The sequence below is a fragment of the Schistocerca serialis genome, chromosome 6, assembly GCF_023864345.2.
Source record: "Schistocerca serialis cubense isolate TAMUIC-IGC-003099 chromosome 6, iqSchSeri2.2, whole genome shotgun sequence".
Taxonomy (NCBI): domain Eukaryota; kingdom Metazoa; phylum Arthropoda; class Insecta; order Orthoptera; family Acrididae; genus Schistocerca; species Schistocerca serialis.
In genome coordinates, this window is record NC_064643.1 from 625,598,225 (window position 1) to 625,624,984 (window position 26,760).

Sequence of the window (26,760 nt, forward strand, 5' to 3'; positions counted from 1 at the left end):
AGCAAAAGGTGAAAAAAAAGCTGCTGGAAGAGACGCTTGAGTTTGGGACGGACTTGGGTTGCCCGACCATGGCCCACGTAAAGCAAAAGGCTTTTAGCAGGGTGTGACCCATAGTGGTGGAGACAGCGAATGTACCAGGTGGTCCATCGAATGGAGTAGGTGACAGCCAAGCACTGCCTATGACGAAGAAATTCTTTAGAAAATTGTGGATGCAAACAGGGCTGAGATGCAGTTAAATAGAGTTGCATTTTCTGATCATGTGAAAGGTCCATGTGCTCCTGTGATGTACGAATGTAACTTTCAGGTGTCAGGAGTGGGCACAAAATGTCCGATTGCTGAAATAAACTCGGAAGGAGTAGAAGAGGTGAGATTATGGTGCAGTTTGAAGGTACACCCTTTGCGATTGGTGGGTTAGTCTCCACGAGATGAAAGGAACGCTACCATTGGTCTAAAAAGCCATGACGCGACACACGAAAGGGTACAGGTGGGAGACAGTTTGCTACGAAAGACAGAATACCGAAAACTTCTGGGAATCTCCTCTGAACCAGCGTCAAGTGTAGAACAGGGCGCATCACGCTCCGCACGACGTGAAAAGATGAATTTTGTGTGAACACTGCATTTACTCTAGCTGACATTCAGCTAGAAATTAGCTGAAGAGTTGTTGACTCCGATAGCACAGAAACGAAACAGCCATGTAGTTAATTGTTCGTGTGAGAACTGAGAGGGTATTATAGTATACATGCTGCTCCATCTATGTGCGTGTATATCACCATATTTTCCAGACTAGGGATGAGTGCATGTTTTCTCATGTAACGAGAGAGACAGGGCAGTTTCAGCTGATAAAATCAGTATGGATTTTGATTAGCTTTTCATAGGATTTTAAGAAGGCGAGGGTAGTCTATTTACAGCCTACAATACGTTGTAGCTGAAGGTAAATGCCGCTGAAAGAGGTGTAAAAATATTGGATCACCGGCTTGCATCCACTGTGAACATGAGCAACTTTGAGTAATCTTTTGCATATTTTGTCACAAAAAGCTAACCATCTGTACACTTGATTGTCATCCTAAATAGTACTGAACTTAGAAACTGGAATTAGATGATTTTACGAAATATTGGCCAACTCATCCCAGTGTTTCACTGTCTAGATGTAAGAAAAAACTTGTAGAGAACCTTCTATTTAAATTTGATATTGTTGTGTTCAGTGTTATTTTGGCTAATCAGGATGTAATACATTAATTTGACAATTGTCCTGAAATTGTCATCTCACACTCTATGTAAATGAGTGTGCTTCATTGACAGTAATACAGTAAATAAACAAACTTTGTACAACTAAACACTGATGTGCTCTGTCGTAGAATAAGGGTCCACTTTTACCCTATTAATTTATTCTAATGACGCTAACACATTTAGGGTGTTTTTGCTGATGTCTGATGAATGTGAAAAGGAATGGAGTGTCAGAAGACATCTGATGAATGGATAGTTAACCCTTTAGCTGCTACAGATGTGGTCTTTGTATTCTGGTTGGGGCAGCTTTTGTTATGACTGTACTCTCACCAAATGCTGGTGCCTGTGCTGAAAAGACAGCATTCCAACTGATATGAAATACTTATCATCCAATTTTTCAAAAACTATTAGGTGAAAAAATTCGATTTTTGCACATCCTACAGTCTGATATCTTCGCTCGATAAAGAAATTAATTTCTTTTTGTTATCCATCATACTTACTGTGCTGCATCAAATTAAGTAAAACAATGGAAATTTTTTTAAAGAGTTTGCATAGGTAAAAAGACACTGCATAAACTTTGCGTATGGCTGATGTTAGCTCATACACTGCAGCGAATGAAATGTAAGACACAATATCAAAATTTTATTCAAAATTGAGAGCAAAATGATATTTAATTTTCGTCTCAAGTTATTGGGCTTTATATTCGATGGATGGCTGGGTGTGACATGCTCAGTTCTGTCCACATGAACTTGCCAGCTGCTATGAAATACTTATCATCTGTATTTAAGAAAATTATTAGGTGAAAAAAATTTGATTTTTGCTCATCCTACAGTCTGATATCTTCGCTTGATGTGTCATAATTACTGTGTTTGATAAAATTAAGTAAAACATTGTGAGAAACTTGAAAATTTTGCAGGGGTAAAAACACATTACATAAACTTCGGATACGGTTGGGTTTTAGCCCATACACCGCAATGAATGAAATGTTGACAAGATATCAAAATTTTATTTGAAATTGAGAGCAGAAGGTTACTTCATTTTGTTCTCGAGTTACTGCATTTTATATCCAGAAGATGGCTGTGCACCATGCACTTATACATGTCCTTGCACATCACGGATAGTGGCCATAATAATAATCATATCTCATAAACAATTCAAGATACTGAAATGAGTTTTCTTGCAAATGATAGCACACAATGAGGCACATATGTTCTATGATAAATACTGGAAACTTCTTTATTCTCTGAGATACTGAAGTAAGTCGTCCACAGCAGTGAGGTGTCAGTGGCTCAGAATGCATTGTGATGTCCAAAAGCACCTGGGGAATGGCTCAGCAGGACTTTTACACACGCCCACAACAGAAAAAGGGTTAATAAAGTCATAAATGATCATGCAAAAATGAAGTGGTCAACGCAATTGCCACTACACCATACTTATGATAATGAAGCATTTGCTGTGAAGCAGAAAATGCTTTGCAGAGGGAGCATATGTAATTGTATATGAAATGGGGAAACAGTAAAGTAATTATGCTCAAAATGAAACAGCAAGAACCAACTGCAAAATTGCAGGAATTCATGTTGGATTTAAAAGTACAAGTAATCAGCTGCTCTAATTTTAATATGGTAGGTGTGCCACAAATTTACTCTTAGAATCATCCAGAGTATCTAAGGTGGTGCTAACTGATGACACTGACATTTCCTCAGTCAGAAATAATTTGTATATTTATGCCCTGCAAAGAGTTCTTGTCTCTCTCTTTCTTCTAGGAATGTATTAGTGCTTCCTATTATACTGCCTCATAGTTAAATTTATCAATTAGGTATGTATGAAGAATCCCGATTAAGAATACCAATTTTTGCAAAGGTTGTTCTTGTGTATGTATGGGAGGAGTTATGCACCACTTGAGGTGAAACTCAAAATATTACTGTAGTAAAAGCAATTTTGCTCAATGCATTTGATCTGTTCAGTAAATATTTGTTGTCTGTATACATTTCTTTATAATAACCTTCAACTGAAGATGATAATGTACAACATGAGTCACAATACTAATTCTGGTCCTTATGTGTTCACCTCATCTTTATAGCCCTTTTGAGTGTCTTTCTGCACATTTTAGCTAGTGAGATCATTCAGTTGAGTAGGCCACTTGTTGCAAATGCTTCATAGTTACACTCAATGTTCTTCTTTGCACTTGTTCTACAATTATTGTTTCTCTTTATTTTTCATGGCATTTTTACTTGTTTCTCGTCTTCTCTTGTTTATTGGATTCCTGGGGTCATAAATCTCAAACCAGTCATCATCTTTTGTGCTGGCATCCTTGGCCAAAACTGGCAGTTTCTCCTCAAACTGAAGTTTGTGTGTCAACCTGTAACAATAATAGTAGTCTCACATAACAAGAATACTTCCACAACTAATGTTAAAGAAACAAAAATCATTCATAGAGCAGTCATGTATTCTTACCATTCCTCACTTTCACTGTCAGCATTTGAGTCATCATCTTTTTTATCATCACCTTGATCTGCACTATTTTGAGCTTTGTCCTTTGCTTCTGCAAGTTTCTTCTGAAATTTTGACAGCAATGAAAGAGTGAATTCCTCTCTTGACTGACCTAAGTACATTTAAAAAGTTTCAATTAATTATCAGTACAATAAAAGAGATAACAAAAATAATAAATACTAGAAAACAGCTACACTGCAATTCATTTGTAATTTGTTATGAAAATACTACACAACAGTAATGTGACAACCCCAAATGAATAAACTGACAGAGTGAACAATACACAGTGTCTCAAACCTTCTGGGTCAAACTGAAACAGGTGATAGTGAGTCCACCACTGTTTATACTGAGATAGGGAACCAATGATTGGAAATGCATATTTACTGTGTTATGGACTTACACAGCACACACCACATAACAACAACGTAGCTCTTAGTAACTGTTGAGTGACGACCACCAGTCTCAATGCATGCATGGCAACTGTGCATGAAATTCTGCTGTGCTCTCTCAAAGATCCCGGGTGTCTGTTGTACTAGGAGAAAGGCAATTTGGGCCCTAGCAAGCAGGTCTTCATTCATTTCTACAAGAGTTTCAGACACCAATGTCTTGACGTAACCGTAGAGGAAAAACTCTAGAGGTGTGAAATTGGTAATTGCACTCACTGTGATGGGATCTCCCCTTTGTAATAAAACGTGGTGAAAATGTTTTTGCGATGTTTTGGATGTGTATCTTTGCTTAACACAAGAAAAACAATGTTCAATATACCATGTCTTATTATGGATATCCTCCAGCATAAAAATAATATGTATCTTGCGTAATCTGGGGTGCTGCTTGATTCAGTACATCACAAAATTTGCATTACACTACAGAGATCTCTTCAAAACATTTAACTGCTATCATGAGGCATAAAACACTGAAGAGCTGCCTTATAGAGGTCACACCCAGTCAACAGCCCTTTTCTGGAGGCAACTGGGAGGTCTGTGTTGGCTCAGACAGCACACGACTGTCTCCGCACAATCAATTTAGCCTATAGGAGTCCATTACAGAGAACATTAAAAAAAACCAACACTGTAATGCACAAAAATATGGACAAAGAACAACTGGAATAGAACTTGGGTCAATGGTGTTGAGTTGCCATCAATAACAAATACAGGATTTGTCTCTTGCTGATGATCATCTGAGAAGAATGTGGAATCAACTGGGAACCAGTTCACAACTCAGGCATGCCGTATTTTGGGCCAAATCATGTATGGATATTGAATGCTTCTCATCACTATTAAGCATAATTTGTGGATTATGCAGTCTGAGGATGCCAACAGCTTTGCAGCAGTGGCACTATCAGCTCCTGCCACATCATGGAAGCACTGTCGGGCTCGGCTAGCATTTTGGATGGGTGACCAACTGGGTCTACCGAGTGCTTTTGGCAAGTGGGGTGCACTCAGCACTTGTGTGGCCAACTAAGGAGCTGTCTGACTGAGAAGTAGCAGCTCCAGTCATGAAAACTGATAATGGCTGGGAGAGGTGTGTGCTGACCACAAGCCCCCTCAATATCTGCATCCAGCAATGACTATTGGCTGAGGATGACAAGGTTGTTGTTTGGTAACATTAGGCCAAATGAGACCTGTTAAGTCAGAGTAGTACTGGGGACAGTGTTTTCCCTCCTATTGTCTAGCCCTCCAGTCAAAATTTCAGTGATGCTTTGATCTTTCAAGATGATTATACATTAGCCCACCACCCTCACCTTGTGAACACCTTCCCCCAGTAGGCAAGAAACAACCAACTACTAGTATGCAGCATCTGTTGAGATGATCCCAATTGGCCATGCATGGAAGCAGTTGAAATTTTCTGTGCATTGACATAGAAACTCTTTCCAAACACTGGAGGACCTCAGAAGAGTCGCTATCAAAGAGTGGGACAGGCTTCAGAAGCAACATATCATCCACCTTGTGGATGGCATGCTGAGGAGGACACGAGCATGTTACAATGCACAGAGTTAAACAACATAGTACTGAATGCAACCCAGCAGCAGATTTTTATTTCAGAGATGTGTACTTTTGAATGAGTTGCCTTTATTTTGGTGATATTTTTGTTAAGTTTTTTTCAGTTTCATATGACTTATTGTTATTCCCTGCTGCCCCCTGGGAAAAAAAACTTTCTTTGAGTAGTTCAGAAATGGTCAACAGCACTTTTAAATTGTTTACTAATGATGCTGTTGTTTATACGGAAGTATTGTTGTCAAATGATAGTAAGTAAATGCAAATCAATCTAAATGGTACTATCACTTGGTGTACTGAATGGCAGCTCTCTTTCAGTGTGGATAAATTCAAGGTAACAGCCATTACAAAGAGTAAGAGACCACTTGTATACAATCACAAAATCAGAGATAAATTTCTAGCACTTGTGTCACAGTTTAAATGTCTAGGGCTTTTTTTAAAGAAGAAGGAAGAAGAAGAAAGAAAGAGAAAGAAAAGAAAAGATGTTAACAGTAAGGCGGGCGAATGAAATATTTAGATTTGTTGGAAAAATATTAGGAAAGTTAATGCACCTGTGTAGGAAACTGTATTCAAGAATGTTCCAGTGTCTATAGAGCCCTTAAAAAGCAAGCATGACAGCAGACACTGAAAGAACTCATTTCCAGGATTTTAACACGTCTGTATAGCCCAGAAGAAATGTAACACAGATACCCAGACATCTTTAATGAGAATCTTTGGAAAAAAGTGACGTCAAAATTCCTAAATCCTGCTGTGCAAATTTAGGGGCCCAGTAGTTGAGGAAGTCTATGTAACACATCTGCTATCTCCATTGTATATCTCATGTAGGGACAATGATGATGAGGTAAAGAGACATAGGGTATTTACATTGGTACACAGACATATTTCTATCAATCCATATACAATTGCAAAAGACAGACCATTACTAATATTGGTATGTGATGCAGCAAAAAGAACTGATGGCTTTTCATTATGTTACATAACATTTTCATTTTTACATTGTGGCATATTGTTGCTTATGTGATGCCATTTCAGTAGCCATGGAGCTGTGGTTATGAAAGCACTGTGAACCTGTCATGGAAACATCTTATAAAAGTGGTGATTCTTGTGTTGCAGTGTTCACTAGCACTTCAACTGGATCAAAGAGGATGTTGCTTTCTGTAACACAATTTTTTATGGGTGAAAAACCTCAAGAGAAAAAGGTATAGCTCTAAATGAAAGTCAACAGATTTCCCATTATCTCTCAGAACACCTGAATACATCGAGCAAGTATGATGTGCTTTGCAGATTAGTCCGTGCTGGTCAGCCTGTAAACACCCTTCAGCAAAACATCTCTTGGCCCAAAATGTAAGAACATTACTTTGTTCATAATCTTAATATTTCTATCTTTCTTTCTTAATTAAAAGCTAGGATAGTGGGTGTTATCTTATATGTGTTGATCGATGGAGAGGCATTGTCAGATGTAGAACTAACTTCAGGTAAGTGTGTTCGGACCTTTGCTGTTAATATTGTATATTAATAGCCTTACAGACAATATTTATAGTAAACTCAGACTTTTTGCAGGTGATGCAGTTATCTATGACAAAGTGCTATCTGACGGAAGAGGCATAAATATTCAGTCAGATCTTGCTAAGATTTCAAAGTGGTGTAAAGATTGGCAACTTGCTTTAAATGTTCAGAAATTTAAAATGGTGCACGTCACAACGCAAAAGCATAATAGTATCCTATAACTATAACATCAATGAGTCACAGCTGGAATCAGCCAATTCATATGAAGACCTGGTTGTAATATTCTGCAGGGATACATAATGGAATGATCACATAGGCTCAGTCATTGGTAAAGCAGGTGGTAGACTTTGGGTTATTGGTAGAATACTGGGGAAGTTCAATTAGTTTACAAAGGAGATTGCTTACAAATAACTAATGCAACCCATTCTACAATAACGCTCAAGTGTGTGAGCCCCTTACCAAATAGGACTAACAGGGGATATTTAACATATACAGAAAAGGGCAGTATGAATGGTCACAGATTTGTTTGACCCGTGGGAGAGTGTCAAAGAGATGCTGAGGAAACTGAACTGGCAGACTCTCAAAAACAGGCATGAGCTGTCCTGAGAAAGTCTATTACAAAAAAAAGTTTCAAGAACTGGTCTTAATCGATGACTCTAGAAACATACTACAGCCCCCTATGTACCAATCACATAGGGGTGATGCGGACAGCATTAGAAGAATTACAGCAAAAATGGAGGCATTCAAACAATAATTCTTCCCACGCTCCATACATGAATGTAACAGGAAGGAAGACTAATAACTGGTACAATGGAATGTACCCTCTGCCATGCACATCTTGGTGATTTGTAGAGTGTAGGTGTATGCCTATAATTTTATGCACAGTATTCTCTTAACTCATGATTACTGCAGCCAGTACACTTCTGAATTTACTTTTCAGAAATAGTAAATTATTTTGCTATGAATGTTTACATGAAAGAAACTATTTTTGTGATAAACAATAGCTCTAGAATCTGTACAATTATTTTGTTCACCATAGTACAGAGAGTACCATTAATATCTGCAGGAAATATTTTTACCTTTCTTTGGCATTTCTTGCTTTTTCTGTTTGTATTTTGCTACTGTTTCATTATATTCTTTAAGTATTTCCTTCTCCTTCTTCTCAGCAGCCAACAACTTTATTTCAGTTTCCTTATTCTGTTTATCGTTCTTCATTTCACGTTTTAAATCTTTTATTTCCTTACGAATCTGCTCCCTGCACAAGACAGACATTTATAAGCAAAGAAAAAATGTCCATACATAGTCCAACTGAAATGTTTAGCACATAAAAAAATAATCTACTTACAAGTGTGAGTCTTATGACTGTTTCAATAATGTACATAATGTTTTCACTGTGTCTGATCCAACCAACACAGACCTTAAAACACACACACACACACACACACACACACACACACACACACACACACACACACAAATTATGACAAAGTACATCTCAATGTTTCATGAACAACTCAATAATGGAACATATGGGCATGTAATTTGATGAATATGAGACGGAACTGATGACCAGTACTTACCTTCAGGAAGTGAAATGTTTAGTATTATTGATATACACGCAAAAAGTGATGGTATTATCAAAGTTTTCAAAACTATTAGTTTCTTCCTTGGGGCGAGGAGAGAGGGACAGAGAGGGCAAGGTTAGAAAAGAAAGGTAGGTCACTCACATCCCAGGATGAGATGGACCCACCAGCAGTGAGGAGGAGGGTAGACAAACGGCATGTAATCTCAATGATTTGGCGAAAGTTTTGTTTAGGTGTCTTCAGTTTCCTTTTCTGAAATTTATTTTTAATAAAAGGGAAACAAACATAAACACTGAAACAAATTAAATTCTCTTCACTGGTAACAAGAATGAAAGCACTGCATTTTTTTTAAATATAATCCATTATGGAGTCGAGGTAGCAGTTGTCGTTATACTGGTTATCACTGTTAGCATTCAACTGCGATTCTTATACATATATTTTAACAACGCGTTTCAAGAGACAATGCTCTCATCATCAGGTTGCAAAGTCTATGTCATGAAATTAAACGGACTAAAAAGACAAAATACCATCACAAATAGTTGGGAAGTCCATAGAGTAAAACAGAATTAAAAGTATATTGGACTGTGGGTCCTCGTCTTACATTGAAGTTGTTGACACAAGTCAATGGCCATCCCATAGCTACCAAGTATGCTGTCGCACTGTGCTGGCTCGGGAGCTGTTGTGGACTGACGTGCCTAGATGTTGTGGCGGGGTTACAGCCGTGTGCTTGACGGTAACGCTATGCTATTGGGCGCCTTATTTCCTTATTGCATTGGTCTGCCATCGTTAGCCTCTCGCAACTCCGTCAGTGACATGCTACAAGTTTAAAGTTGCATACCTACCCTAAAATAATTCTAAAAACCTGCTAAAAAATCTCATTTCTTTAAAATTATCTTGTGCATTTAGAATATTGCTTTGTTTCTTTTCATGGATAGCTATCTCAAATTCCTCTAGTAAATCAAGTTTCCTCCCTTTCTTTTCTACATGCAATATTTCTACGTTATTTTCTATGCTATTAAGGGGATGGCCTGTTTCATATATATATACAGTTCGCAACAGCTGATTTGTCATAATTTCCTAAACTGAACGCATCTTTATGTTCTTTATACCGGATCGCAAATGATCTTCCTGTCTGCCCTATATATTTTGCATCACAAGTTCTGCACTGAATCTTATAAACTCCCGATCTTTCAAACTTATTTCTCTTCTCGCCAATATCGTGCTTAAGGCTATACCTCACTAAGTGATTAGTCTGAAAAGCTATTTTAACATTGTATGGCTTAAAAATATTTGCTATCTTTTGTGAGACTGTTCCGTAATATGGCATCGTGATAATTTTCACTTTCTCTCCATCAGGTTTTTTATTTTTGCGCTTATTACTTTTTCGTAACAGTTTCAGGAACTATGGCGGACATTTTTATCAACGACCTTGAAGATAAAGTTCTAAATTCTGACGATAGCATTATGGATAAAATTATTTATTACAAACGTTATGTTGACGACACTCTGTTACTTGTCGATGGTTCCCATGAGGACATTGAGGAAATAGTAAAAAAGGTCAACGATGCACATAATAAAATAGAATTTACCGTGGAATATGAAACTGACAATTGTTTACAGTTCCTGGACCTGAATATAAAAAAGCAGGGCAACAAACATGCGTTCTCCGTTTATAGAAAACAAACGACTAATGCCGTGATCCCGAATGATTCATGCCATCCGCAGGTTCATAAAGAAGCTGCTTTCCGTAGTCTCGTGCATAGGGCAGTCAATATATCTATGAGCGAAAAAGATAGGGAGACTGAAATTAATACCGTTAAGAGAATAGCGATGAATAACGGTTACAGAATAGATGTGGTTTAAAACCTTAAGCCTTAAGCACGATATTGGCGAGAAGAGAAATAAGTTTGAAAGATCGGGAGTTTATAGGATTCAGTGCAGAACTTGTGATGCAAAATATATAGGGCAGACAGGAAGATCATTTGCGATCCAGTATAAAGAACATAAAGATGCGTTCAGGTTAGGAAATTATGACAAATCAGCTGTTGCGAACCATATATATGAAACAGGCCATCCCCTTAATAGCATAGAAGATAACGTAGAAATATTGCATGTAGAAAAGAAAGGAAGGAACATATATTTCTTTTGAGTGTGGCATAAAATCCCAAGTACTGTACCATTCAATCTATGTCAATACAGTAGAAGTATTCAAATCTTGAATGCATTCTTATTGTGTAGTTTCTTATCGGATCTATGAAGTAGTGACATTAATGAAAATGTTGCATCAAGAACTGTTATTTTGCAAAAGTTACATCAAGAACTGTTATTTTGCAGACACAGCACAATGTACTTTCATTTAAAGCAACAAAGCTGCTTGCTGCATCACCTCTATCTGTCTACCTATGAGAGGACTACTAGCATTGTCTGTGTTCCTTCAGCTATAGCAAGTTTTGTCTAAAACATTTTTGTGCATCACCAAAAGTTAACATGTAATCTCAGTGGACTATCTTACATACCTCACACTTGTAAATGAATCTTCAATGGCATTAAACAATTTTTCATAAAATTAAAGCTCGTTGATAGCAAGACATCCAAACTCCATCTTTCAACAGTACGTCAAGTTTTGTGCCCAGTCCACCAACAATTCAATTTAATATAAAGTAACATTGATCCTACTAACTCCCGTATTTTAGTATCCCAATTTATTTGTCTTCCTGCAACTTCTTGTTATTCCCAAAATGGTTCATAAATTGTCTCTTGGGCAACTTAATTTCTGTGTGATTTCTGCATTTGAGGCCAACATCTCACTGCTAAAGAGATCATACTTGATGTGATCAAGACAGTGGGCAATTAATATCACAACTGGTTTACAGAAAAAATGTTTCTCTTTCAAGTTTAGAAAATAGTGTGTTATGCAGTTCTAAACAACATTCATATTTTGATGAAACAATAGCCATTTGTATGGCTTACAAGCAGAGTTCTGCTAACAATGAAGATGGCTCCTTGTCATACAACTAACAATAATCTGCAGATTTTAGAGCGAAGAATAATAGTAGCTACATGTCTATAAGTCCTTATTTTCTGATAAGTGGAATAACTTATTGAGTGGAAAATGTCATTTGAATTGTTCACACAACTCATGAGAATGGAGCCAAGTGACATCTTTTACAACTGCAGATCATTCAACAGATTCATGCCCTGTCATTTTCAAGGTACAAAAAAATGAGAGAGTGGTACGCCAGGAAAAGTAAAATGTCGGTATGCCAGGCATATGCCAAAAGACAACACCAACACACACACACACACACACACACACACACACACACACACATATACACACACAGTAAACACTAACACCACTGCATAACCAAAGATGGCCATTGACGAAAGTTATCAACAGTCAACATTAATTACTAATGGTATCAATATAATGGAAGGAAATATTCCACGTGGGAAAAATTATATATAAAAACAAAGATGAGGTGACTTACCGAACAAAAGCGCGGGCAGGTCGATAGACACACAAACACACACAAACATACACACAAAATTCAAGCTTTCGCAACAAACTGTTGCCTCATCAGGAAAGAGGGAAGGAGAGGGGAAGACGAAAGGAAGTGGGTTTTAAGGGAGAGGGTAAGGAGTCATTCCAATCCCGGGAGCGGAAAGACTTACCTTAGGGGGAAAAAAGGACAGGTATACACTCGCACATACGCACATATCCATCCACACATACAGATACAAGCAGACATATTTAAAGACAAAGAGTTTGGGCAGAGATGTCAGTCGAGGCAGAAGTGTAGAGGCAAAGAAGTTGTTGAAAGACAGGTGAGGTATGAATGGCGGCAACTTGAAATTAGCGGAGATTGAGGCCTGGCGGATGACGAGAAGAGAGGATATACTGAAGGGCAAGTTCCCATCTCCGGAGTTCGGATAGGTTGCTGTTGGTGGGAAGTATCCAGATAACCCGGACGGTGTAACACTGTGCCAAGATGTGCTGGCTGTGCACCAAGGCATGTTTAGCCACAGGGTGATCCTCATTACCAACAAACACTGTCTGCCTGTGTCCATTCATGCGAATGGACAGTTTATTGCTGGTCATTCCCACATAGAATGCATCACAGTGTAGGCAGGTCAGTTGGTAAATCACGTGGGTGCTTTTACACGTGGCTCTGCCTCTGATCGTGTACACCTTCCGGATTACAGGACTGGAGTAGGTGGTGGTGGGAGGGTGCATGGGACAGGTTTTGCATCGGGGGCGGTTACAAGGATAGTAGCCAGAGGGTAGGGACGGTGGTTTGGGGATTTCATAGGGATGAACTAACAGGTTACGAAGGTTAGGTGGACGGCGGAAAGACACTCTTGGCGGAGTGGGGAGGATTTCATGAAGGATGGATCTCATTTCAGGGCAGGATTGGAGGAAGTCGTATCCCTGCTGGAGAGCCACATTCAGAGTCTGGTCCAGTCCCGGAAAGTATCCTGTCACAAGTGGGGCACTTTTGTGGTTCTTCTGTGGGGGATTCTGGGAGATAGAATTAATTTTCTCCCTCTATTGTTTGATCAGGAACAGAGCAGAATTTCATGCAGAATTTAAGCAAAAACTTCCATCTCTATTTACGTCACTTGGTAATAATCTCAACTGTTTCCTTCATAAAACTATCCCAATACCTGAAAGTGCATAGCCAGTGCCAAGGCAATGTTCTGCAGTACTAGATGTGCTCAGCAGTTGTAAGCATGTGTGATGCTCAACATACCACAACTGCAAGGGATGTGATAAGCACCTACATTGTGCAAACCAAGATTGTCCTTTACAGATCTTAAAACAAGCCCTTATCTTAGATGGTCGCTGAAAAATACATTTCACATAATTTTACCACAGAATATGACCAATCCTGTTGGAAATACTCCTGCCTAAGACCAGAGATTTTGGTGCCACCTTTTTATATCCATCACTCATCTAATTCACAGTTGGTCGATAGTGCAACACACATCTGATCTGCCTTTCACTGTAACTGTTCTGACGGAATGTGACACTGAGATGAGCTAATTCAGCTGATAAACTTTCAGGATCTGAGAAGACATGGGCCCCTGTGCGCCAAGGTACAAAGTGCCCCTTCATGTTGGATGGTGAGAACTAACATGCGAGGAAGATACAAATCACTGAGTGGTGGCTTCCTATAAAGGGCATGTCCCATTGTACCATCAACCTTCCTCCCCACAGCACATTAAGGAAAAGAAGGCAACCATCCTTTTCCAACTACACCGTGAAGCAAATATGCTGGGAGACTGAATTCAGATGTTCTAAAAAGCTGTTTAAATTCCCACTTTTGTGAGGCAACACAGCAAAAGTATTGTCTATTTAACTGAGGGAAAAAGAAAAGTCATACAGGGTTCAATACCACCAACTCCAGGGCAATTTCCTCACCATATTTTCCATAAACCAAATGGAAACCATAGGTGACAAAGGGCTCCCCATCACAACTCCATCTGTCTGTTCATAGAACTGTTCACTGAATAAAAAGAAAGTGGAAGCCAACACATGTTGAAATATGTTCTTTAATTCAATGCAAAACATAACCTCAGTTAACCACAATGAATCAGAGGAAGGAATGTGTGTGAAGAGAGGGACCACATCAAAACTTTCAAAAATATCAGAGCCATTCAAACACAATACCCTCTAATCATCATAATAAATCCAATAAGTTCTTAATGTGAGGCCCCCACTGACCAAATCGTGGCCTCAACAGTGTGGAAAGATAGTAAGTTTTTCTAGATATGTAGACAATACTTTTATTGTTTGGCTTCATCGAAGGGATAATTTAAATGACTATTTGGAACACCCAAATTCAATCAATCTACATATTCACTTCACAACAGAAGAGGAAAAGGATGGTTACCTTCCCTACCTTGATGTGTTGGTCAAGAGGAAAGCTGATGGAATATTGGACATGCCATTTACAGGAAGCCAACTCACACTGATTGTTATCTCCAGAATTACAGTTCTCACTACCAAGATCAGCATGTAGGGCTACTACATACCTTGGTTCATAGGATCCATATCATCACAGACCCTGAAAGTTTGTCAGCTCAGTTAACCTGCCTCAAAGCACCTTTCACCAGAGTAGTTAGGCTGAAAGACAGATCAGATAAACATTGTGTTACTGACCAACTGTGAATCTGGAGAGTGATGAAAATAATGGGGTGGCACCAAAGCCTGTGGCATTTTTTTCTTACACATGTAGCATTTCCAACAGGACTGGTCATATTCTGTGAAAACATGATGCAAACAGTGTTTTTCGACCATAAACTAAAGTGAGGGCTCTTTTAGGATCTATAAAGGATGGTCCTGGTTTGTGTATGGTGAGTGTCGACCATATCCCTTGCAGTTGTGGCATGTCATACATTGGTCACACCGTCAGGACTATGGAGGGCTCGTGTGTTGAGCATAAGTGTCACATAGTTTTACAACAGTCGAGCATATCTGCTACTGGAGAACATTGCCTTTAAAACGGTCATCCTATGGAATATAACAACACAGAGATTCTGGAATGCAGTTCAAGTTATTGGGATAGTGTTATTAAGCAAGCAGGTGAGCTTTAATTAGCAAGTGTCCTTATAAGCAAGGATGGAGGATTTTATTTAAATTCAGTGTGGAATCTCACTCTCTCCCTGGTCAAACAACAGAGGGACAGAGTAAATGCTACTTCACCCATTGGTAATTAATAATTACTATAAGCTAGTCATCTTTGCTTGTGCGGGAGTGCTAGTGTTTGCAATGTGTGTATGCTTATTATTGTTCGGCAAACATCCCACATTCTTGCAAAGTGCTCTCATTGCACAAGTGCCTTGAAAACAACAGGGCATGGGCCTGTTTGAATATTGACAGTTGCCAAGACATCTCCCAAATGCATTGCCCTAAGGTGTTTCAACATTTTATACAATGTGAGAATTTTAAGTTTCATACAGTTTTGATTAATTTGGAACTGGAAATCTTTTTCAGTATGTTGGCCTAAGATGTTAGCACATCTAAACATTATGCACATTTTTCACACTTTCATATGCTCTTGTTTACGGGAGATTCTTCCGCAATAAAGCACCAAATATCAAATAACGTAGAGTTTTAAGAAAACTGATTGCACAAAGTTAATAATAAAACAGATGTAAAGCTACTTAAGAATACGAGATGTGTAAATTCACTTCCCAGTTCATTTATTCTTTAATGACTAGTAATAAGAATTAGTCTGAGACAAAACATGACACACAAAACACGATATGGAACTGATTTACTTTTCAAGGTTTGCCACCTTCTCCAGAATGCACATTTATGATATCCTGTTGTTGTTGTGGTCTTCAGTCCAAAAACTAGTTTGATGCAGCTCTCCATGTTACTCTATCCCGAGCAGCTCTCTTCATCTCTGAATAACCACAGCAACCTACATCCTTCTGAATCTGCTTACTGTATTCACCTCTTGGTCTACCTCTAAAATTTTAATCCTCCCTCCCCTGCACTTCCCTCCAATACTAAATTGTTGATCCCTTGATATCTCAGAATGTGTTCTATCAATCGTTTCCTTCTTTTAGTCAAGTTGTGCCACAAATTTATTGTCTCCTCTTCATTAGTTACATGACCACCCCCCCCCCCCCCTAATCTTTAGCATTCTTCAGTAGCACCACATTTCAAAAGCTACAGTTCTCTTCTTGTCTAAAGTGTTTATTGTCCACATTCCACTTCCATATATAGCTACACTCCAGACAAATACCTTCAGAAAAGACTTTCTAAAACTTAAATTTATATTCAATGTTAACAAATTTCTCTTCTTCAGAAACACTTTTCTTTCCACTGTCAGTCTACCTTTTATACTGTCTCCACTACAGCAAGCTTCAATTATTTTGCTGCCCAAATAACAAAATTTATCTACTACTTTAAGTGTTTCATTTCCCAATCTAATTCCCTCAGTATTACCTGATTTATTCTGACTACATTCCATAATCTTTATCTTGGTTTCATTGGAGTTCATCTTATATCCTTCTTTCAATACACTGTCCATTCTGTTTGCAACTGCTCTTCCAAGTCGTTTGTTGTCTCTGACAAAATTGCAATGTCATTGGCAAACCTCAAGATTTTTATTTCTTCCCCCTGAACTTTAATTTCTACTCCAAATTTTTCTCTCCTTTACTACTTGTTCAATGTACAGACTGAATAACATAAGGGATAGGCAACAACCCTGTCCCTTCTCAACCAATGCCTCCCTTTCATGCTCATTGGCCAGAAATGCTCATTGCCAGAAATGTAGCTTTGCCTTTCTTACCCTATCTTCTATGGTAAGTTGTAGGGTCAGTATTGCCCCATATGTTCCTACATTTCTCCAAAATCCAAACTGATCTTCCCTGAAGTATGCTTCTACCAGTATTTCCATTCCTCTGTAAAGAATTCGTGTTAGTATTTTGCAACCATGACTTATTAAACTGACAGTTCAGTAATTTTCACATCTGTCAGCGACTGCTTTCTTTGGAATTGGGATTATTACATTCTTCTTGAAGTCTAAAGGTATTTTGCCTGTTTCAAACATCTTGCACACCAGATGGAAGAGTTTTGCCACGGCTCACTCTCCCAAGGCTATCAGTAGTTCCAATGGAATTTCATCTACTCCAGAGGCCTTGTTTCGGCTTAGGTCCTTCAAGACTCTGACAAATTCTTCTCCCAGTATCATATATTCATCTATGTTCTCTTCCACTTCTATAATATTGCCTTCAAGTTCATCTCCCTTGTATAGACCCTCTGTATACTACTTCTACCATTCAGATTTCCCTTCTTTGCTTAGGACTGATTTTCCATCTGAGCTCTTGACATTCATACAGCTGCTTCTCTTTTCTCCAAAAGTATCTTTAATTTTCCTGTAGACTGTAGCTATTTTCCCTAGAGAAATGTTCTTCTAAATCCTTATATTTGATGTTCCTGCTTTGACATTTCACCCCCCCCCCCCCCCCCCCCCCGCCCCTTCCCCCATGAACCATGGACCCTGCCGTTGGTGGGGAGGCTTGCATGCCTCAGCGATACAGATGGCTGTACCGTAGGTGCAACCACAATGGAGGGGTATCTGTTGAGAGGCCAGACAAACGTGTGGTTCCTGAAGAGGGGCAGCAGCCTTTTCAGTAGTTGCAGGGGCAACAGTCTGAATGATTGACTGATATGGCCCTGTAACACTAACCAAAATGGCCTTGCTGTGCTGGTACTGCGAACGGCTGAAAGCAAGGAGAAACTACAGCGGTAATTTTTCCTGAGGGCATGCAGCTTTACTGTATGGTTAAATGGTTAAATGATGATGGCGTCCTCTTGGGTAAAATATTCCGGAGGTAAAATAGTCCCCCATTCGGATCTCCGGGCAGGGACTACTCAAGAGGACGTCGTTATCAGGAGAAAGAAAACTGGCATTCTATGGATCACAGCGTGGAATGTCAGATCCCTTAATTGGGCAGGTAGGTTAGAAAATTTAAAAAGGGAAATGGATAGGTTAAAGTCAGATATAGTGGGAATCTGTGAAGTTCAGTGGCAGGAGGAACAAGACTTTTGGTCAGGTGAATTCGGGGTTGTTGTTGTTATGGTCTTCAGTCCTGAGACTGGTTTGATGCAGCTCTCCATGCTACTCTATCCTGTACAAGCCTCTTCATCTCCCAGTACCTACCGCAACCTACATCCTTCTGAATCTGCTTAGTGTATTCATCTCTTGGTCTCCCTCTATGACCGAGCGAGGTGGCGCAGTGGTTAGCACACTGGACTCGCATTCGGGAGGACGACGGTTCAATCCCGTGTCCGGCCATCCTGATTTAGGTTTTCCGTGATTTCCCTAGATCGCTTCAGGCAAATGCCGGGATGGCTCCTTTGAAAGGGCACGGCCGATTTCCTTCCCCATCCTTCCCTAATTCGAGCTTGTGCTCCGTCTCTAATGACCTCGTTGTCGACGGGAAGTTAAACACTAACTTCCTCCTCCTCCTCCCTCTATGATTTTTACCCTCCACGCTGCCCTCCAATACTAAATTGGTGATCCCTTGATGCCTCAGAACATGTCCTACCAACCGATCCCTTCTTCTAGTCAAGTTGTGCCACAAACTTCTCTTCTCCCCAATCCTATTCAATACTTCCACACCGAACGAGGTGCCGCAGTGGTTAGACACTGGACTCGCATTCGGGAGGACGACGGTTCAATCCCGCGTCCGGCCATCCCGATTTAGGTTTTCCGTGATTTCCCTAAATCGCTCCAGGCAAATGCAGGGATGGTTCCTTTCAAAGGGCACGGCCGACTTCCTTCCCCGTCCTTCCCTAATCCGATGAGACCGATGACCTCGCTGTCTGGTCTCCTTCCCCGAAACAACCAACCAACTAATACTTCCTCATTAGTTATGTGATCTACCCATCTAATCTTCAGCATTCTTCTGTAGCACCACATTTCAAAAGCTTCTATTCTCTTCTTGTCCAAACTATTTAATGTCCATGTTTCACTTCCATACATGGCTACACTCCATACAAATACTTTCAGAAATGACTTCCTCACACTTAAATCTATACTCAATGTTGACAAATTTGTCTTCTTCAGAAATGCTTTCCTTGCCATTGCAAGTCTACATTTTATATCCTCTCTACTTCGACCATCATCAGTTATTTTGCTCCCCAAATAGCAAAACTCCTTTACTACTTTAAGTGTCTCATTTCCTAATCTAATTCCCTCAGCATCACCTGAGTTAACTCGACTACATTCCATTATCCTCATTTTGCTTTTGTTGATGTTCATCTTATATCCTCCTTTCAAGACACTATCCATTCCGTTCAACTGCTCTTCCAAGTCCTTTGCTGTCTCTGATACAATTACAATGTCATCGGCGAACCTCAAAATTTTTATTTCTTCTCCATGGATTTTAATACCTACTCCGAATTTTTTCTTTTGTTTCGTTCACTGCTTGCTCAATATACAGATTGAATAACATTGGGGATAGGCTACAGCCCTGCATCACTCCCTTCACAACCACTGCTTCCCTTTCATGCCCCTCGACTCTTATAACTGCCATCTGCTTTCTGTACAAATTGTAAATAGCCTTTCGCTCCCTGTATTTTACCCCTGCCACCTTCAGAATTTGAAAGAGAGTATTCCAGTCAACATTGTCAAAAGCTTTCTCTAAGTCTACAAATGCTAGAAACGTAGGTTTGCCCTTCCTTACTCTAGCTTCTAAGATGAGTCGTAGGGTCAGTATTGCCTTATGTGTTCCAACATTTCTACGGAATCCAAACTGATCTTCCCCAAGGTTGGCTTCTACTAGTTTTTCCATTCTTTTGTAAAGAATTCGCGTTAGTATTTTGCAGCTGTGACTTATTAAACTGATAGTTCGGTAATTTTCACATCTGTCAACACCTGCTTTCTTTGGGATTGGAAATATTATATTCTTCCTGAAGTCTGAGGGTATTTTGCCTGTTTCATATATCTTGCTCACCAGATGGTAGAGTTTTGTCAGGACTGGCTCTCCCAAGGCCGTCAGTAGTTCCAATGGAATGTTGTCTACTCCTGGGGCCTTGTTTCGACTCAGGTCTTTCAGTGCTCTGTCAAACTCTTCACGCAATATCGTATCTCCCATTTCATCTTCATCTACATCCTCTTCCATTTTCATAATATTGTCCTCAAGTACATAGCCCTTGTATAGACCTTCTATATACTCCTTCCACCATTCTGCTTTCCCTTCTTTGCTTAGAACTGGGTTTCCATCTGAGCTCTTGATGTTCATGCAAGTGGTTCTCTTACCTCCAAAGGTCTCTTTAATTTTCCTGTAGGCAGTATCTATCTTACCCCTAGTGAGATAATCCTCTACATCCTTACATTTGTCCTCTAGCCATTCCTGCTTAGCCATTTTGCACTTCCTGTCGATCTCATTTTTGAGACGTTTGTATTCCTTTTTGCCTGCTTCATTTTCTGCATTTTTGTATTTTCTCTTTTCATCAATTAAATTCAATATTTCTTCTGTTACTCAAGGGTTTCTACTAGCCCTCATCTTTTTACCTATTTGATCCTCTGCTGCCTTCACTATTTCATCCCTCAGAGCTATCCATTCTTCTTCTACTGTATTTCTTTCCCCCATTCCTGTCAATTGTTCCCTTATGCTCTCCCTGAAACTCTCTACAACCTCTGGTTCTTTCAGTTTATCCAGGTCCCATCTCCTTAAATTCCCACCTTTTTGCAGCTTCTTCAGTTTTAATCTACAGGTCATAACCAATAGATTGTGGTCTGAATCCACATCTGCCCCTGTAAATGTCTTAAAATTTAAAACCTGGTTCCTAAATCTCTGTCTCACCATTAGATAATCTATGTGAAACCTGTCAGTATCTCCAGGTTTCTTCCATGTATACAGGTTTCTTTTATGATTCTTGAACCAAGTGTTAGCTATGATTAAGTTGTGCTCTGCGCAAAATTCTACCAGGCGGCTTCCTCTTTCATTTCTTACCCCCAATCCATATTCACCTACTATGTTTCCTTCTCTCCCTTTTCCTACTACCAAATTCCAGTCACCCATGGCTATTAAATTTTCGTCACCCTTCACTATCTGAATAATTTCTCTTATTTCATCATACATTTCTTTAATTTCTTTGTCATCTGCAGAGCTAGTTGGCATATAAACTTGTACTACTGTAGTAGGCATGGGCTTTGTATCTATCTTGGCCACAATAATGCGTTCACTATGCTGTTTGTAGTAGCTTACCCACATTCCTATTCATTATTAAACCTACTCCTGCATTACCCCTATTTGATTTTGTGTTTATAACTCTGTAGTCTTGTTCCTCATGCCACCGAACTTCACTAATTCCCACTATATCTAACTTTAACCTATCCATTTCCCTTTTTAAATTTTCTAACCTACCTGCCCGATTAAGGGATCTGACATTCCACGCTCCGATCTGTAGAACACCAGTTTTCTTTTCCTGATAACGACATCCTCTTGAGTAGTCCCCGCCCGGAGATCCGAATGGGGGACTATTTTACCTCCGGAATATTTTACCCAAGAGGACGCCATCATCATTTAACCATACAGTAAAGCTGCATGCCCTCGGGAAAAATTACGGCCGTAGTTTCCCCTTGCTTTCAGCCGTTCGCAGTACCAGCACAGCAAGGCCGTTTTGGTTAGTGTTACAAGGCCAGATCAGTCAATCATCCGGACTGTTGCCCCTGAAACTACTGAAAATGCTGCTGCCCCTCTTCAGGAACCCACACGTTTGTCTGGCCTCTCAACAGATACCCCTCCGTTGTGGTTGCACCTACGGTACGGCTATCTGTATCGCTGAGGCACGCAAGCCTCCCAACCAACGGCAAGATCCATGTTTCATGGGGGGGTTATAAATACAAAATCAAATAGGGGTAATGCAGGAGTAGGTTTAATAATGAACAAAAAAATAGGAGTGTGGGTAAGCTACTACAAACAGCATAGTGAACACATTATTATGGCCAAGATAGACACGAAGCCCATTCCTACTACAGTAGTATAAGTTTATATGCCAACCAGCTCTGCAGATGATGAAGAAACTGATGAAATGTATGGTGAGATAAAAGAAATTATTCAGGTAGTGAAGGGAGACAAAAATTTAATAGTCATGGGTGAATGGAATTAGAGAGTAGGAAAAGGAAGAGAAGGAAACATAGTGGGTGAATATGGATTGGGGGTAAGAAATGAAAGAGGAAGCCGTCTGGTAGAATTTTGCACAGAGCAGAACTTAATCACAGCTAACACTTGGTTCAAGAATCATAAAAGAAGGTCGTATACATGGAAGCATCCTGGAGACCCTAGAAGGTATCAGATAGATTATATAATGGTAAGACAGAGATTTAGGAACCAGGTTTTAAATTGTAAGACATTTCCAGGGGCAGATGTGGGCTCTGACCACAATCTATGGTTATGAACTGTAGATTAAAACTGAAGAAACTGCAAAAAGGTGGGAATTTAAGAATATGCGACCTGGATAAACTGACTAAATGAGAGGTTGTACAGAGTTTCAGGGAGAGCATAAGGGAACAATTGACAGGAATGGGGGAAAGAAATATAGTAAAAGAAGAATGGATAGCTCTGAGGGATGAAGTAGTAGAGGCAGCAGAGGATCAAGTAGGTAAAAAGACGAGGGCTAGTAGAATTCCTTGGGTAACAGAGGAAATATTGAATTTAATTGATGGAAAGAGAAAATACAAAAATGCAGAAAATGAAGCAGGCAAAAAGGAATACAAACGTCTCAAAAATGAGATCGACAGGAAGTGCAAAATGGCTAAGCAGGGATGGCTAGAGGACAAATGTAAGGACGTAGAGGCTTATCTCACTAGGGGTAAGATAAATACTGCCTACAGGAAATTTAAAAAGACCTTTGGAGAAAAGAGAGCCACTTGTATGAATATCAAGAGCTCAGGTGGAAACCCAGTTCTAAGCAAAGAAGGGAAAGCAGAAAGGTGGAAGGAGTATATTGAGGGTCTATACAAGGGTGATGTACTTAAGGACAATATTATGGAAATGGAAGAGGATGTAGATGAAGATGAAATGGGAGATACAATACTGCGTGAAGAGTTTGACAGAGCACTGAAAGACCTGAGTCGAAACAAGGCCCCAGGAGTAGACAACATTCCATTAGAACTACTGACATCCTTGGGAGAGCCAGTCCTGACAAAACTCTACCATCTAGTGAGCAAGATGTATGAGACAGGTGAAATACCCTCAGACTTCAAGAAGAATATAATAATTCAAATCCCAAAGAAAGCAAGTGTTGACAGATGTGAAAATTACCGAACTATCAGTTTAATAAGTCACAGCTGCAAAATACTAACGCGAATTCTTTACAGACGAATGGAAAAACTGGTGGAAGCGGACCTCGGGGAAGATCAGTTTGGATTCTGTAAAAATGTTGGAACACGTGAGGCAATACTGACCCTATGACTTATCTTAGAAGAAAGATTAAAGAAAGGCAAACCTACATTTCTAGCATTTGTAGACTTAGAGAAAGCTTTTGACAATGTTGACTGGAATATTCTCTTTTAAATTCTAAAGTTGGTAGGGGTAAAATACAGGGAGCGAAAGGCTATTTACAATTTGTACAGAAAGCAGATGGCAGTTATAAGAGTCGAGGGACGTGAAAGGGAAGCAGTGGTTGGGAAGGGAGTGAGACAGGGTTGTAGTCTCTCCCCGATGTTATTCAATATGTATATTGAGCAAGCAGTAAAGGAAACAAAAGAAAAATTCGGAGTAGGCAATAAAATCCATGGAGAAGAAATAAAAACTTTGAGGTTCACCAATGACATTGTAATTCTGTCAGAGACAGCAAAGGACTTGGAAGAGCAGTTGAATGGAATGGACAGTGTCTTGAAAGGAGGATATAAGATGAACATCAACAAAAGCAAAATGAGGATAATGGAATGTAGTCGAGTTAACTCAGGTGATGCTGAGGGAATTAGATTAGGAAATGAGACACTTAAAGTAGTAAAGGAGTTTTGCTATTTGGGGAGCAAAATAACTGATGATGGTCGAAGTAGAGAGGATATAAAATGTAGACGGGCAATGGCAAGGAAAGCATTTCTGAAGAAGACAAATTTGTTAACATCGAGTATAGATTTAAGTGTCAGGAAGTCGTTTCTGAAAGTATCTGTATGGAGTGTAGCCATGTATGGAAGTGAAACATGGACAATAAATAGTTTGGACGAGAAGAGAATAGAATCTTTTGAAATGTGGTGCTACAGAAGAATGCTGAAGATTAGATGGGTAGATCACATAACTACTGAGGACGTATTGAACAGAATTGGAGAGAGGAGGAGTTTGTGGCACAACTTGACAAAAAGAAGGGACCGGTTGGTAGGACATATTCTGAGGCATCAAGGGATCACAAATTGAGCATTGGAGGGCAGTGTGGAGGGTAAAAATCGTAGAGGGAGACCAAGAGATGAATACACTCAGCAGATTCAGAAGGATGTAGGTTTCAGTAAGTACTGGGAGAAGAAGAAGCTCGCACAGGATAGAGTGGCATGGAGAGCGGCAACAAACCAGTTTCAGGACTGAAGACCACAACAACTCCCTGTCAATATAATTTTGTAGACGTTTGTATTTCCTTCCATCTGCTTCATTTGCTGCACATTTATATTTTCTCCTTCCATTAATTAAATTCAATATCTTCACTGTTATCCAAGGATTTCTATTAGGTCTCATCCTTTTACCCATTTGATCTTCTGGTGCCTTCATTTTTCATCTCTTAAAGTTGCTCATTTGTCTTCTACTGTATTCCTTTCTCCTGTTCTAGTCAACCATTGCCCAATGCTTCCTCTGAAACTCTCAACAACATCTGGTTCTTTCAACTTATCCAGGTCCCATCTCCTTAATGTCCTACCTTTATGCAATTTCTTAAGTTTTAATCTACAGTTCATAACCATTAAATTGTGGTCATGGTCCACATCTGCACCTGTAAACGTCTTGCAGTTTAAAATCTGGTTCCAAAATCTCTGTCTTACCATTATATAATCATTCTGAAACCTTCCAGTGCTTACAAGTCTTAATCCAATGATTGAATTATGCTCTGTGCAAAATTCTACAAGGCAGCTTCCTCTTTCATTCCTTTCCCCCAGTCTTCATTCAACTACTATTTTTCCTTCTCTTCCTTTTCCTACTATCGAATTAATTTCTTCTCTCTCATCATACATTTCTTCAATATATTCATCATCAGCAGAGGTAGTTGGCATACAAATTCGTACTACTGCAGTAAGTGTGGGCTACATATATATCTTGGCTACGATAATGTGTTCACTACGCTGTTCATAGTAGCTCACCCCCATTCCTATTTTCTTATTCATCACTAGACCCACTACTGCATTACCCCAATGTGACTTTTTATTTGGAACCCTGTATTCACCTGACCAGAAGACCTGTTCCTCCTGCCACTGAACTTCGCTAATTCCCACTACGTTAAACGTCAGCCTACCCCTTCCCTTTTCAAATTTTCTAACCAACCTGCCTAATTAAAGGGTCTAAAATTTCATTTCATGCTCTGATCTACAGAATGCCAGTTTTGTTTCTCTTGATGATGACATCCTTCTGAGTAGTTACTGTGCAAAGAACCAAATGGGGGACTATTTTACCTCTGAACTACTTTACCCAAGAGGACACCATCATCATTTAACCATACAGTAGAGCTGCACGCCCTCAGGAAAAATTACGGCTGTAATTTCCCCTTGCTTTCAGCTATGTTACCTACCCATCTAGTCTTTAGCATTCTTGAGCAACGCTGTCTTCGTTGATGATACAATGCCAGATCAGTCAATCATCCAGACCGTTGTCCCTGCAACTGCTGAAAAGGCTGCTGTCCCTCTTCAGGAAATACATGTTAGTCTGGCTTCTCAACAGATACCCTCCATTGTGGTTGCACCTACAGTACAACCAACTGTATTGCTGAGGCACGCAGGCCACCCCACCAACAGCGAGGTCCATGGTACATGATCCATTATTCCAATGCAAGGACTTAAAACAAGCAAGCACTCCACATACATTGGATATGAAAGAGGAAATTTTCAGAACTTCAATAATAAAATAAAAGCATTAATTCTTCCACAAGGATTTCTGCTCAAGCTATATGAAATAATGTCATCAGTAAAATAACAGCTCTGTGCATAAACCACATATAGAGAGTTATTTCTAGTTATTTCCTTTTGACAAGTTCCCACATATTTATATTTATGTGCTTCAAATGTGAAAAGGCAGATAAACAGATTTCAACCACATAATTGGAAAAGCAGGAGTTTTTTTGGTGTCTTTACTGACTTACTTGTTTATAGAACTATAGCACTTCTTGTACAAGTAGAGTAAATGGCGTCCAGGATCAACGTTACACAGGCAAAATTATTGTTAATCTTAGCTAACGGTGTGCTGTCAATATGCAATTTAAAATGGCTGATTTTTAGTTAACTTGTCATACA

The 26,760-nt window shown here is 39.5% G+C and overlaps 1 protein-coding gene across 2 annotated transcripts in view; it reads right to left on the reverse strand.

Annotated features, from left to right (window-relative positions):
- Window positions 1–3,146: 3,146 nt before the first annotated feature.
- LOC126484601 (spliceosome-associated protein CWC27 homolog) overlaps window positions 3,147–26,760 on the reverse strand; it is a 124,452-nt gene continuing 100,838 nt past the window's right edge. For both annotated transcript variants that reach the window (XM_050108168.1, XM_050108167.1), the window contains exons 7-9: window positions 8,294–8,469; window positions 3,679–3,826; window positions 3,147–3,583 (exon numbers count right to left, since the gene is read on the reverse strand). In XM_050108168.1, the coding sequence (XP_049964125.1) occupies window positions 3,421–3,583; window positions 3,679–3,826; window positions 8,294–8,469 (487 nt within the window). In that variant the 3' untranslated portion in view covers window positions 3,147–3,420. The remainder of the gene's footprint in view (window positions 3,584–3,678; window positions 3,827–8,293; window positions 8,470–26,760) is intronic.